General features: G+C 42.1%; 1 protein-coding gene across 1 annotated transcript; it reads left to right on the top strand.

The window, feature by feature from the left end:
* Positions 1-3583: 3583 nt before the first annotated feature.
* Positions 3584-12588, top strand: LMOD2 (leiomodin 2). The gene is made up of 3 exons (XM_061414573.1): positions 3584-3992; positions 9897-11264; positions 12235-12588. Exons 1-3 carry the CDS (start codon positions 3720-3722, stop codon positions 12259-12261), a joined length of 1668 nt encoding a protein of 555 aa, XP_061270557.1. The 5' UTR covers positions 3584-3719; the 3' UTR covers positions 12262-12588.
* The last annotated feature ends 869 nt before the right edge of the window (positions 12589-13457 follow it).

The raw sequence follows: 13457 nt of genomic DNA on the forward strand, positions 1-13457 counted from the left end.
TTGTTCTTAAGGGAGTGTCTTGAGAGGCCATAATATTTTTTTTTCCCCAATGATGCTGCCACAGAGCAAAACAGTCTAATGTCGCCTCTTCCAGAGTAATTTTCAGAGTCATTCATGGGCTACCTAAGATTTGGAAGAAGAAACTCACAAAAGAACATATTTATTCTGCATTGTTCCAATGAGAAAACTTAAATATATTTATGGTGATTTTTCAAGAGATCAGTTTTAACACAATAGAAAGAAAGATGTTGTAGTGATTTGAGCCCTCCAACAACGGAAGGAGTTTTTGGTAATGTACAGTTTTCACCAAAAGTACTCAAGCAAACACTAACTAAACGACCACTTATAGAAGTCACAGAGGATTGAGGTTTTTCCAAGACCCTTGAAAGCTGAGAATCTGTGATTCCAAAAATATTTCAGTCAGTATTTTATAGTCATATTAACTGTGTATTATTGCATCAAGACCTTACTTCAGATCTGTGCTCAAAAGTCACTTTATTAAAACAGAGATCTTCCCTACTTGAAATATTACCTGCACAATCTTCTTTCTTCCCTTTTATCCCACTTTATTTCTCTCCACTGAACTTCTGTCTGTATGTTCTGTATTTACTCATTTATTTACATATTGTCTGTTTCCCCCAGTGAGACTGTAAACTCCATGAAGGAAGGAATTTTTATTTTTGGTTTTCTTCAATGCTGTAATGCCAGCACTTAATTTAGAACCTGACAGGCAGTGTATGTTCAATAAGTTGTCAGATAAAAATAATATTAAAATAGAAAAACTACAAACAAGAGAGAAAAAGTAAAAGACAATTTTATTTTTTTTACAATTACGCATCTCAAATTTATATAGTGGTCAGCATATCATATGTGCCTAATACATAATTGTTGAAAAAACAAAAGTATACTATCATTTTAATGCATTTTTCATCTTTAAAAAAAAAACAGAGGTTTTTATACATTTGTAATCATAATTCATCTTTTAACCTAAAATTTATTATTCAGCTGAATAACTCATCTTATTCATCAGATTTGGATATAATATTTGATGTAATTTCCAAAAATCAAAATTATTTTCACATAAAAAATGTATTATCACTAAGGCTACAACAAAGGTATATGCTAAAGGCCATAAAAAAACAATGAACTCATCATTTCTAATATCATAATTATCCCAGTAGTATCACTGAAAAGAGTCATAGTTATTTTGGGAGACAGAATTTCATAATGAGTTAAGACCATAATACTTAGCCAAAACATTCTTGCAAAAGAAAAAAAGTGAAGAACTTATACTTCCTGGTTTCAGTACATACTACAAAGCTATAATAATTAAGACTAGGTGGTACTGTCTTAAGAAAATAGACTCACAGATCTACAGAACATGACCTACTTTCCAGAAATAAACCCTTACATTTATGACCAATTAATTTTCCACAAAGGCACCAATGCAATTCAATAAAAAAAAATCCTAAGACAATTGGACATCTGTATACAAAAAGATGAATTTAGACCATTACCCTACACAGATGCAAATATTAAATCAAAATGTGTAATATACCTATGAAAACTCAAAACTATAAAACTCTTAGAAGAATGCATAAAAGTAAGTCTCAGATCTTGTGTTAGGAAAAGATATCTTAGTTATAATACCAAAAGCTCAAGCAATAGAAGAAATAGATAAACTGAACTTCATCAAAATTAAATAGGTTTACTTTTCAAAAGACAATCCACAGAATGACAGATAATATCTGCAAATCTGATAAAGTCCAGATTATAAAAATAATCTTTATAACTTAGTAATAAGACAACCTGATTTAAAAATGAGCATAAGATTTAAATGAATATTTTACTAAAGTTGATATAAGATTGCCAGTAAACATATGACATGATGCTCAGTATCACTAGTTATGGGCTTCCCTGGTGGACCAGATGGTAAAGAATCTGTCTGCAATGTGGGAGACCTGGGTTCGATCCCTGAGTTGGGAAGATCCCCTGGAGGAGGGCATGTAACCCACTCCAGTATTCTTGCCTGGAGAATCTCCATGGACAGAGGAGCCTGGCGGGCTACAGTCCATGAAGTTGCAAAGAGCTAGACACAACTGAGCAACTAAACACAGCACACATCATTAGTGTGTGTGCTGTTATTAGTTATTAGAGGAATGAAATTTAAAACAATAATGAGATACTATTTCATAGGCACTGAAATAGCTATAATCCAACACTTCAGCAAAAACATGTTAGGATGTGGAGAAACTGGGATGCTCCTCATTGCTGGTAGGAAAGTAGATTGGTACAGCCATTCTGGAAAATAATTAGGCAGTTTCATGAAAAGTAAATTTACCATATAACTCAGCAATTCCACTACTGCAAACTAGCTACCCAAGGGAAATAAAAACATGTGGCTACATAGACTTGCAGTAAGTGTTCAACATTGGTCATAACTCCCCAAACCTGGAAACAACCCAAACATTCACAACTACTGAATGTATAAACAAAATATCATGTATTTGTGTTGACACATGTATAGTTCTATATATATATACATTTTAACAGATGTTCATATATCTGTATGCTAGGATGATATATTTATGAAACCCAGTAAACTGTGTGTTTATTTCATCATATTCATAAAAATGTGGGCAAGTATATAATTTCAAATTAGCATCTCTTCAGTTTTCAGCCCAGACACAAATCCAGTTGCAAATTCTAGCTCCACCATTTCTTAGCACTGTGGTCCTGGGCTAGTTACTTAACCTCTCTGAATCTGTACTAGTAAAACATGGGTAATAGTATACACTTCATGGGACTGTGGGATTAAGTGAGATCAATGTTTAAAATGCTTAGCACTAGACTGGCATAGTATCAGTTCATAATAAATCTTGTCCGATATTGTTATTTGTCTTTTGGAGAGTTTCATTTGTGAATCAAGTTGTTTACTAATACTTAGGGGGTGAGGAGAAGGAAGCCATTTTGTGCAGAGGAGAGAGAGTGCAAAGGCTTCCGCCCTTCTAGCTGTCTGACTTCACTTAATTTCTCAGAGCTTCACTTGCCAAAATCTGTAAAGGGAGATTTTAATGTAAATCATCTCTCAGGACTTATGATTAGGAAAATCACATTCTGGCGCTTTGTAAACTGCAAATGCAATGACAATAGAAAAGTGCTATATCAGTATAACCTTCTGTTCTCATCATGCCACCCACGATATGTTTTTTAGGAGAACCAGAATAACTACTCTAAAGGCATGTGTAGTCATTTCCCATCCTGGAAGATTATAGGAAGAGAATCTTTTCATGACCATGGTGGTGGTAGTGAGCCATTTTAGAAATACGTTTTTACCCTCTTGTTGTTTGAAAACAAAATAAGAAGCCGGTTACTTCCTATCTGAAGCCCTGTCTGCTTGTCCTCATGAGCCATTAGGCTCAGCTAAATATGTCCCTGGCCAGTATGTGAATAATCCCCACTGGTTCTGAGACCTCCATCCACCACTGATGTGACATTCTTTGTGTTCAAATGTCTAGCTGACGTCTGATGCTTAAAACAGCCTATGCCTTCACCCCTCTCTGCATTGTCACAGCCTGTATCACCACTCTTAAAAGGCTATCGCAGGCACTCCCAACACCAGTTGCTAACCAGCCTGCCCACTCTCCTCCCTGCCTGCTGCTGGCTGCCTTGAATGACTGGTTCCCCAAGCTCCTTGTGGGTCTGACAAAGCAGGGACCATGTCTACCTTTGGCTACAGGAGAGGACTTAGCAAATATGAATCCATCGATGAGGACGAACTCCTGGCTTCCCTGTCAGCCGAGGAGCTGAAGGAGCTAGAGAGGGAGCTGGACGACATTGAACCTGATCACAGCCTCCCGGTGGGGATGAGGCAAAAGAGTCTGACCGAGAAAACCCCCACAGGGACATTCAGCAGAGAGGCGCTGATGGCCTATTGGGAAAAGGAGTCCCAGAAACTCTTGGAGAAGGAGAGGCTGGGGGAGTGTGGAAAGGTAGGCTCTTGGATTATTTTCCTTAGCTATTCCCAATCTCCCAACCCCGAACCCAGGAATCTTTTTTATTTTTTTCTAATTTTTCATTCCTCATCACTTTTCTTACAATCCACTTGCACCTGCTATTGAAAATTTTCTCAGGCTGAAATAGTCATCTAACTTTTATCACAACCTAATGGATTATATGAAAGATTCTTAGTTGGGGGGTCCCGTCATCAACAAGGATGGGATCTTCAAGAGGAAAATAATTCACAAGCAAAGCACGGGTTTAGATATTTTGCCAGACAAAAGTCTAATTTGAGTTATAAGTTAAGGATGTGGCATAATACTTGTTTTATACACATATATATGGCAGTTATGTAAATGTATACGGCAGCTAAGTAAATTTATTTTCTTCTATAAAGACAATAGTGGGTAATCTGTTGCTTGGACTGTGATGGTGGCTACAATAAAACTAATTCCTTTTTCCAACACCAGGAAACATAGGGTGGTGAGTAATATATGGGGTGGAGAGTCAGGGGACCTTATTTCTTATTCCTGCTCTGCACCCAAGTTGTAAGACCTTGAACAGAGAGTCAGTTCTGCAGAGTTCTCTTTCATATCAATGGAGGGTGTTCTTCAAACACCATTTTGAGATTTTTATGTTAAAGATTTTCCTAAGAAAGTGCATGTGTGCTTGTGTAAACATACAAAATTTTACATAGAATTTCAAAATGATGGCACACATCCTGAAATCCTCCTAAGGCTCCAGGTTAAGCATCCCTGCTAGGATGATCTCTAAGATTCCTTCCTATTTTATAATGGTGATTCTGAGGCCAGAAAATGCATTTATATTAGAGGTCAGGTCTATTAAGCTCTTGTTCTCTGCCCAGTAAATAGTTAATTTGAATTTGTCAAATAAATCATTCATAGAAGAAAGTTCAAAAGACTAAGCTCTGGAAATATAGTTATGGCAATAAGAATATAAAAATAACAAATTCTTGAATTTGTGGAAGAACATTGCTCAAGAGCAATAGTTTAAAACCTGTGTGCTCTACTGGAATCATCTAAGATCAAAATGGCCTGAAGCCAATGGCAAGACTTTCATAGTACTAATCCAGGAACTGTTAGATGATCTTGATGATAGAGTGTGGGGGCCACATTTGTAGCAAGATACGTGTGAGTTTTGTCCATGTCAATCATTGCAGAATGGGCCACCAGAATCAGGCCAGGGTTTGCCAAGGCCACAGTGGCAACCTGCATTGAGGGTCTGAAGGTGAGTGGTGAGAAGGAAGGATACACAAAATGGGCCAGGATTTGGGTCGGTCAATTCTTCCACAAACATAAGGTCTTTTTTTTTTTTTGATGTGGAAATGTGTGTCTGAAATCTGGTCAAATATATGAAGTATCACATTTTCCTAACAGTTCTTAAAGATTTTCCCTAATAAAAAAGATTAAAATTGCCTCATAATATCTAGGACAGACAGCCACTGGAGTAATCACCCAACAAAGGCATTTTAATATCATAACGTATTGAGATGAGTGGAAAACAAAGGACAAAGCCTGTTGTCAGCTGTTGATGAAACCCACCTGCTCCTGCCAAAGGTTTTGCTGATCCCTGAGCCCTGCCAATGGCTTATCAGCTCAATTAGAGAGGCTGTGTGTTGATGAACTTTGATTCCTTTCTCAGCTAGTTAACTTTTCTCCCGCTCCCCTTTCCCCGCTGGCAAGTTGTCTCTAGAGTCACAAGGAGTGCTGAGCAGAAGTTTGCCAGTGGAGGGTGTCAATCCATCTCAACTCCAGGAAAAAGCTCAGAGCAGCTGACTGGTGGGTGGGTGGGGGAAAGGGTGACAGTGTAAGTGAAGAGCAGCCCAGTGTAGACCATGAGAAGGAGATGAGGGGTCATGCTTCTCAGGCTACTGTTGGCTCTGTAAATATTTATGAAAATCATGTTCAACACCTATTGAATGACAGCTTCTGTCCACCTGGACTCCCACAAACTTATCCTACATTAAACATCTCCAAGAAGCCCTGGAGACCCAAAGGTCCAACTCCTTGAGCTTGAGTATCTGCTGGGTGTCAGGCATAGGTGCCAGTAAGTACATTCACATTACTTCATTGAACTCTCACCTTCTGGATATGAGAAGTGAGCCTGGGAGAGGTTAAGAAACTCACTTGAGATTAACAGCTTCTAGCTGAAATTCAAACCAAGTCCTGTTGGCACAAAGACTGCAATTCTCAGAATGTGGGTACATCAGCAACACCTGGGACCTTCCAACTCATTCTAGAGCTCCCCCAGACCAGATGAATGAAGAACTCTGGGAGTAGGGCCCAGCACTGTGTGGCTTCACAAGCCCTCCTGGTGCTTTTGACATACCCTGTGGTTGGAGAACCGCTCAACTCTATTGCAGTTTCCTTGAGACCATCTATCCCAGGGATTTACTGATTTGTCTAAAATCAACCAGCTCTTTTTGAGGCTTTCCTGGTGGCTCAGCAGTAAAGAATCTGCCTGCCAATGCAGGAGACACGGATTCGAACCCTGAGTGGGGAAGATACTCTGGAGAAGGAAACGGCAACCCACTCCAGTGTTCTTGCCTGGAGAATTCCATGGACAGAGAAAGCTGGTGGGCTACAGTCCATTGGGTCACATCTTTGTGACCACATGTAGGACATGACTTAGTGACTAACACAATGAACAAAACCAGCTTTTTATGGGTAGAACCAGAACCAGAATGGGAAACCATGCTTACTGCCTCCTTCTTCATGTAATGGTGCCAGGGAAGTAATGAGGAGAAATGGTTGGCCAACCTCTTCTTGTTGCCTTATTTATTCCCTAAGTGTACCCATATTCGCTTCTCCCTATCGCCCCCTTCAGTGCTTCAAGCTTCCCTGCCTCACCCCACCCCAACCTTTCCACCCCCATTCTTGCAAGTGTTAGTCAATCGTGTCTGACTCTTTGTGACCCCATGGACTGTAGCCCACCAGGCTCCTCTGTCCATGGGGATTCTCCCAGCAAGAATACTAGAGTGGTTGCCATTCCCTTCTTCAAGGGATCTTCCCAACCCAGGGATAAAACCCAGGTTTCATGCATTGCAGTCAGATTCTTTACCATCTGAGCCACCAGGGAAGCCCTTGCAAGGATCTGGGTTAATTCCAGAGCAGTTGCAGATAGGTGATCTGGAACACTGCAGTCAGTCCAAATGAGAGAATTATTTTGAAAGTGGGCAACAATTGCTTTAACATCATTCTTCCTTCTTCTCTGGATATCTTTCTCCCTTCTGCTGTTCTTCTCTGAGATGTCCCCCAACTAGAGTGGCTAACCATCTTGGCTTGGACTGTGTAGATTTTAGAATGCAGAACTCTTTTCTGGAATACCTTTCAGCCCCAGGCAAACCAGGACAATCAATCACCTTCTTCCCATCCACCTGATCTGTACTCTTATCCGAGACCTCCCCTGACTTAAAGGCTGTTATGCTGTGCTGTACTTAGTTGCTCAGTCATGTCTGACTTTTGTGACCTCATGGATTATAGCCTGCCAGGCTTCTCTGTCCATGGAATTCTCTAGGCAAGAATACTGGAGTGGGTTGCCATGCCCTCCACCAAGGGGATCTTCCCAACCCAGGGATCGAACCCAGGTCTCCTGAATTGCAGATGGATTCTTTACCAACTGAGTCACCAGGGAAGCCTGAGGCTGTTAACACCAAAGGCTGTTAACCAATGTCAATTTAGAGCCATTCAGTTAACAAATTTTACCGAGCCCCTAATACCTGCTGAGCACTGTGTGAGGTGAGAACAGACATGATCCTTTTTGTCACCCTGCAAACAGTCTTTTGGGAGAAAAAAACAAATAATTAAAGAGGTACTTTATTGGAGGAGTTACAGCATCATGGGATCACATAACAAAGACAATTTGAGGAGATGTCAAAGAAGGCTTTCTGGAGGAAATGTCATTGAGATGTCACAGGACAACTCATTGCTGAATAAGAGTTTCAGATATGATCTCTGCAAATATATTTAAGGGAAAAATATCTCTTGAAGATAAAGCCTAAAGGTCTTTGAAAAACTAGAGGGGTACCATTTAACAGTGGTATGACAGGCAGTATACCTTGAATTTTGAGACAGGCCCCTTTCCTCCAAATACTGAAACAGCTAAACACACACACACACACACACACACACACACAGTGTCACTCTCCCTCCTGCTCCTGAACAAGTGAGTAAATTAAGACTGGACAAGCCATCCCAGGAGTGGCTGACCCCTTCCCCAGGCCATCACTTGGTGCCTGCCACTCCAAACAAGTGGATAACTGGAGGCTATTTTGTGACAGCAACTGGGCAAACAAACCTGGAGACCAGCGCAGTGTTTTCCAAAGCTCATTCCACGTGCCTCAGGCAGCAGGAGGCTGGGGTCAAAAACATTCCCATGTAGAAGGAAGAATTCTGGCTTTGGGGACAGGAAAGGGTCTTCGGGCTTTAGAGAAACTAAAGGATTAAAAAGATAGCATTAGGGAAAATCAGACTCTGTCAGCAATTGCCAGATTTTTATTTTATCAGAAAAGGTAGCGAGGAAAAGAAAAAAGTGGGGGTCAGCTGAACTTCTCAGTACAAAGTCTTGTAAACAGGAAGGACCAAGATGAAGTGAAATTGTGTTTGCCTGAAAGTCTTTCATAATTGATACCTGGTAAATAATTTAAGGCCATCAGGCTGAGGCAGTGGCTTGCTTCAAGATTTTTCTACTGTTCTCTGCTGTTTCACATAACGGTTGAAATGTAGTTAATGCCAAAGGCAATTATCTTTCCCACCTCCTATCTTCTGAAGTCCCGTCTCATTTAACCCTATGATAACATGAAATTTCAAGCCGATTTGCTGCAAAGGATGACCCGAATGAGTTTCTGCATAGAGATGGGTTTTGATCTGCTCCCTCGGTTTTTTTCCCCAGAAAAAAGACAGAGACAGCCTCAGCTTCCAGGTGGTGTCGTCTCTGAGACCTCGTGCCAGGCTCTACTTAGAGGGAGGTGCCCAGTCTCTGTATGCACTGACATAGGACATGGCAGAGGGCTCTGGGCTCCTGTCACAGAGACTATAGGAGGCAGACTGGGGGAAGAATTTCTGCACATTAAGAAAGGGAACCCAAGGATTTCCCTGATGGTTCAGTGGTTAAAACTTTGCCTTTCAATACAGAAGGTGTAAGTTCGATCCCTGGTCAGGGAGCTAATATCCTGCATGCCTCAGGGCCAAAAAGCCAAAACACAAAGCAGAAGGAATAACGGAACAAAATCCAATATGAAGACTTTTAAAAAATGGTCCCCTCAAAAAAAATCTTAAAGAAAAGAAAGGGAACTCATAAATGTGTTATGTATTTTTGTTGTCATTTGTATGTTTGGGATGGAGAAATAAGGAAGGACAGAAGGGTGATTCCCCAAGGGACGGCTGACTCTGCTAAATTGTAAGTAGACTAGAATTTAAGTCATTCAGGAGAGGGAGTTAAGAGAATAAGAATGCTATCAAGGGTTTTCCAGAGCAGAAGCTCCCACTTATTTGTTAAAAACTGGCAAAATGATGGCGAACTCTTATTCCATCAACTGAATTCTGGATATTTATTTTGCAGAATACAAAAAAATTTCTGCAGAATACAGAAAAAGCTGGTGAAAGTTATGCAAAGAAATGTTAACCCTGTTCACCTGAACTAGGGAGATTAGTAGCTGGAGACAACTTTTTATCCTTAGAAAGTTTTGTCTTACTTGCTTGTGTTACTTTTTTAAAGAATGTATTCAGATATAATTGACATATCACATTGTGTGAGTTTTAGAGGGACCACCGTGATGATCTGGTTGCAGGTATATATTGCAAAGCCACGTGTTACTTTTGTAAAATGTAACAATGTGCTTAAAACGGCAAACCTCATGAGGATACTCTGCTCTTCAGGTTGCAGAAGAGGACAAAGAAGAGAGTGAGGAAGAGCTTGTCTTTACAGAATGTAACAGTGAGGTTTCTGAGGATGTGTACACGGAAGAGGAGGAGGAGGACGAGGACGAGGAGGAGGAGGACAGCGAAGGAGAGGAAAGAACAGGTGCGAACGCGGAAGGGATGAACGGAGCTGTGCATTCCGATAGTGTCCATTCTGACAACGCGAGGCCAAAGACGTTTAAAAGTCAAATCGAAAACATACATCTGACTAACGGCCACAGTGGAAGGAACACGGAGTCCCCCCCGGCTGCCATTCACCCCTGCGGGAACCCCACAGTGATCGAGGATGCTCTGGAAAAGATTAAAAACAACGACCCAGACACCACGGAAGTCAATCTGAACAACATCGAGAACATCACTTCGCAGACGCTCGCCCGCTTCGCCGAGGCCCTCAAGGCCAACACGGTGGTGAAGACCTTCAGCCTGGCCAACACGCGCGCCGACGACAGCGCGGCCACGGCCATCGCGGACATGCTCCGGGTCAACCGGCACATCACCAGCATCAACATCGAGTCCAACTTCATCACGGGCAAGGGCATCCTGGCCATCATGAGGGCGCTGCAGCACAACACCGTGCTCACCGAGCTGCGCTTCCACAACCAGAGGCACATCATGGGCAGCCAGGTGGAGATGGAGATCGTCAAGCTGCTGAGGGAGAACACCACGCTCCTGAGGCTGGGCTACCATTTCGAGCTGCCAGGACCAAGAATGAGCATGACCAGCCTCCTGACCAGAAACATGGATAAGCAGCGGCAGAAGCGGATGCAGGAGCAGAAACAGCAGGAGGGATACGACGGAGGAGCCAACCTTAGGACCAAAGTCTGGCAGAGAGGCACGCCAGGCTCTTCACCGTACGCGTCTCCCAAGCACTCCCCCTGGTCGTCCCCCAAACTCCCCAAGAAAGTCCAAACTGTGAGGAGCCGCCCTCCGTCTCCGGCGGCCCCGCCCCCGCCTCCGCCTCCGCCTCCGCCCCCTCCCCCTCCCCCACCCCCACCGCCACCTCCCCTTGCTCCCCAAAGGCTGCCACCCCCACCTCCGCCTCCCCCGCCTCCGGCCCCAGAGAAGAAGCTCATCACCCGCAACATTGCGGAAGTCATCAAACAGCAGGAGAGTGCCCAGCGGGCATTACAAAACGGACAGAAAAAGAAAAAAGGGAAAAAGGCTAAGAAACAGCCAAACAATATCCTAAAAGAAATTAAAAATTCCCTGAGGTCGGTGCAGGAGAAGAAAATGGAAGACAGTTCCCGACCTTCTACCCCACAGAGATCAGCTCACGAGAATCTCATGGAAGCTATTCGGGGAAGCAGCATAAAACAGCTAAGGCGGGTAAGTAACCCAAAGGCAGATGGGGCGAGCACCTAGCGTAGGAGTCAGCCTCCACCTCACTCGGGTACCAAACCACCTCTCTAACACTTATCAGTATACGCCAGAGCAGGCTGCCAAATCTGGAGCATCAAGAGCAGCTCACTAGAGAGAGGACGTTTCTGTTTGAGAGATGCGCTTGGTCCACCTTCTTGGCATCTCATTCTTTTAAGGGCCAGGCTCATCTTAAGACATTTCAACCTAAAAAAGAAAAAAAAAATCCCAATTTCCTTAATAAGAAATCAGGGTATATGTCTCCAAAACAGATTCATCACTTGACAAAAAGTTTACCACCAAGTTGCAAGTGATTGGACTTCCCTGATGGCTCAGAAGGTAAAGCGTCTGCCTGCTATGCAGGAGATACGGGTTCGATCCCTGGGTCAGGAAGATCCTCTGGAGAAGGAAATGGCAACCCACTCCAGTTTTCTTGCCTGGAGAATCCCATGGATGGAGGAGTCTGGTAGGCTACAGTCCACGGGGTCACAAAGAATCAGACACAACTGAGCAACATTTTCCTTTTCTTTCTTTCTTGCAAGTGACTTAACACTTAATTTATAATACAAAATTTGAACATCACCCAACAAAAATCTGGGTTTCCCAGGTGGCACTAGGGGTAAAGAACCCACCTGCCAATGCAGGAGAGGTAAGAGACCTCTTGGGTTCAATCCCTAGGGAAGATCCCCTGGCAAAGGGCATGGCAACCCACTCCAGTATTTTTGCCTGGAGAATCCAGTGGACAGAGGAGCCTGGCGGACCACAGTCCATAGAGTCGCAAAGAGTTGGACACGACTGAAGCAATTTAGCACACACACACACACACAGCAATCTGAGTTCTTTCTGGAAAATACTGCTAAAGTCATACTCTACAGATTTTTTTTTTTCCACTTTATCATTTGCATTGTTTTTATTGAAAGAGAATCCCCTATTTTTGTAGGTGGAAGTTCCAGAAGCTCTGCGATAAAAGCCTGATTTTTAGAAGAGGATGCAGCATTATTCAGTTGGTATTAGATAAAATGTATTGTGAGATGTTTCTAAAATACCTTCTTCAATTTGAGATGTTCTCCGACTTTAAAAATAGCCTCACCCATTAATTCCAAAGAGAATGTTAAGAAACTACCGGCATGTTTCTTCTGTAAATATGAAAATAAACTTCTTTTTTATGTCATGAGATTTGTATTGACAAGAAGCAGTTTATTTAAACATGCTCTGGACGTGTTGGTAACTCTGAGCTGTAATGAGTTCATGAAATGTGCTGTTATTTTTGTAATCCTAATAAATTTGGATTGAAGTTTTTTTGTTTTTTTTTAAGCAAACTAATATTTTTTGTAAGTGGATAATCACATCTGTCAGGTGTGTATGTAACTTTGCTAAATATTAAACATATTACATTCTTACCCCCAAAAAGGTTTGGGTACTTAGCATTTGCCTTTGTTTTCTCATGTCTAAGAAAATCTGATTAGAGCTCTCTCTAAAGGTCTGGAATCAAGAACCCTTTTAAAGGTCTTTTTGGTAGTGAGATACTAATAAAAGCTTGGGAAAAGACCCAACTTAACCATTGTCATCCTAGAGGCATGAATATTGGACCCAGGATGTCAACTGATACTCCCCCATTCCCATAAGGCTGATAGACACCCAGAAGTCATTCAATCATTTATAATTAAAGTTAACTGTTTCTGGAAAAAAATGGCAAATTAGAAAGTTTCTTGGTAGAGATGAAACAAGTGCTAAGGGAACACCTGGAAGATAGGCGCCCTGCATACCTGTCTTGAGGGTAATGCTAAAGAGTCACCACTCAAGTCTCCTTTGAGCTCACCCTGTGATAAGCTTTAGTTTAGTGCAGCGGTCCCCAACCTTTCTGGCACCAGGGACTGATTTCATGTAAGACAATTTTTCCATGGAAGGGGGTGGGGGAGGGGAAGATATTCTCCAGATGATTCAAGAACATTACATGTATTATGTACTTTATTTCTATTGTTATTACATCAGCTCCACCTCAGATCATCAGGCATTCTATCCTGGAGGTTGGGGACCCTGAGTTTAGTGCGTCTGTGTGCTCTGCCTTCGTAGTGGTGATGTCAGCGTCCACTACACACATGCACGGACAAGGGTGCGTGCATTTGCAATCATCCTACCCCATCTCTCTTTCATTCAAGAAAG

The sequence above is a fragment of the Bos javanicus genome, chromosome 4 (assembly GCF_032452875.1).
Source record: "Bos javanicus breed banteng chromosome 4, ARS-OSU_banteng_1.0, whole genome shotgun sequence".
Classification (NCBI taxonomy): domain Eukaryota; kingdom Metazoa; phylum Chordata; class Mammalia; order Artiodactyla; family Bovidae; genus Bos; species Bos javanicus.

What these genes read in the sequence shown, in the direction of transcription:
- LMOD2 (XM_061414573.1), top strand. Translation starts at nt 3,720, where the DNA reads ATGTCTACCTTTGGCTACAGGAGAGGACTTAGCAAATATGAATCCATC. An exon ending in GGCTGGGGGAGTGTGGAAAG is followed by an intron (nt 3,993 to 9,896) that starts GTAGGCTCTTGG and finishes TCTGCTCTTCAG; the next exon opens with GTTGCAGAAGAGGACAAAGA. An exon ending in GCATAAAACAGCTAAGGCGG is followed by an intron (nt 11,265 to 12,234) that starts GTAAGTAACCCA and finishes CTATTTTTGTAG; the next exon opens with GTGGAAGTTCCAGAAGCTCT.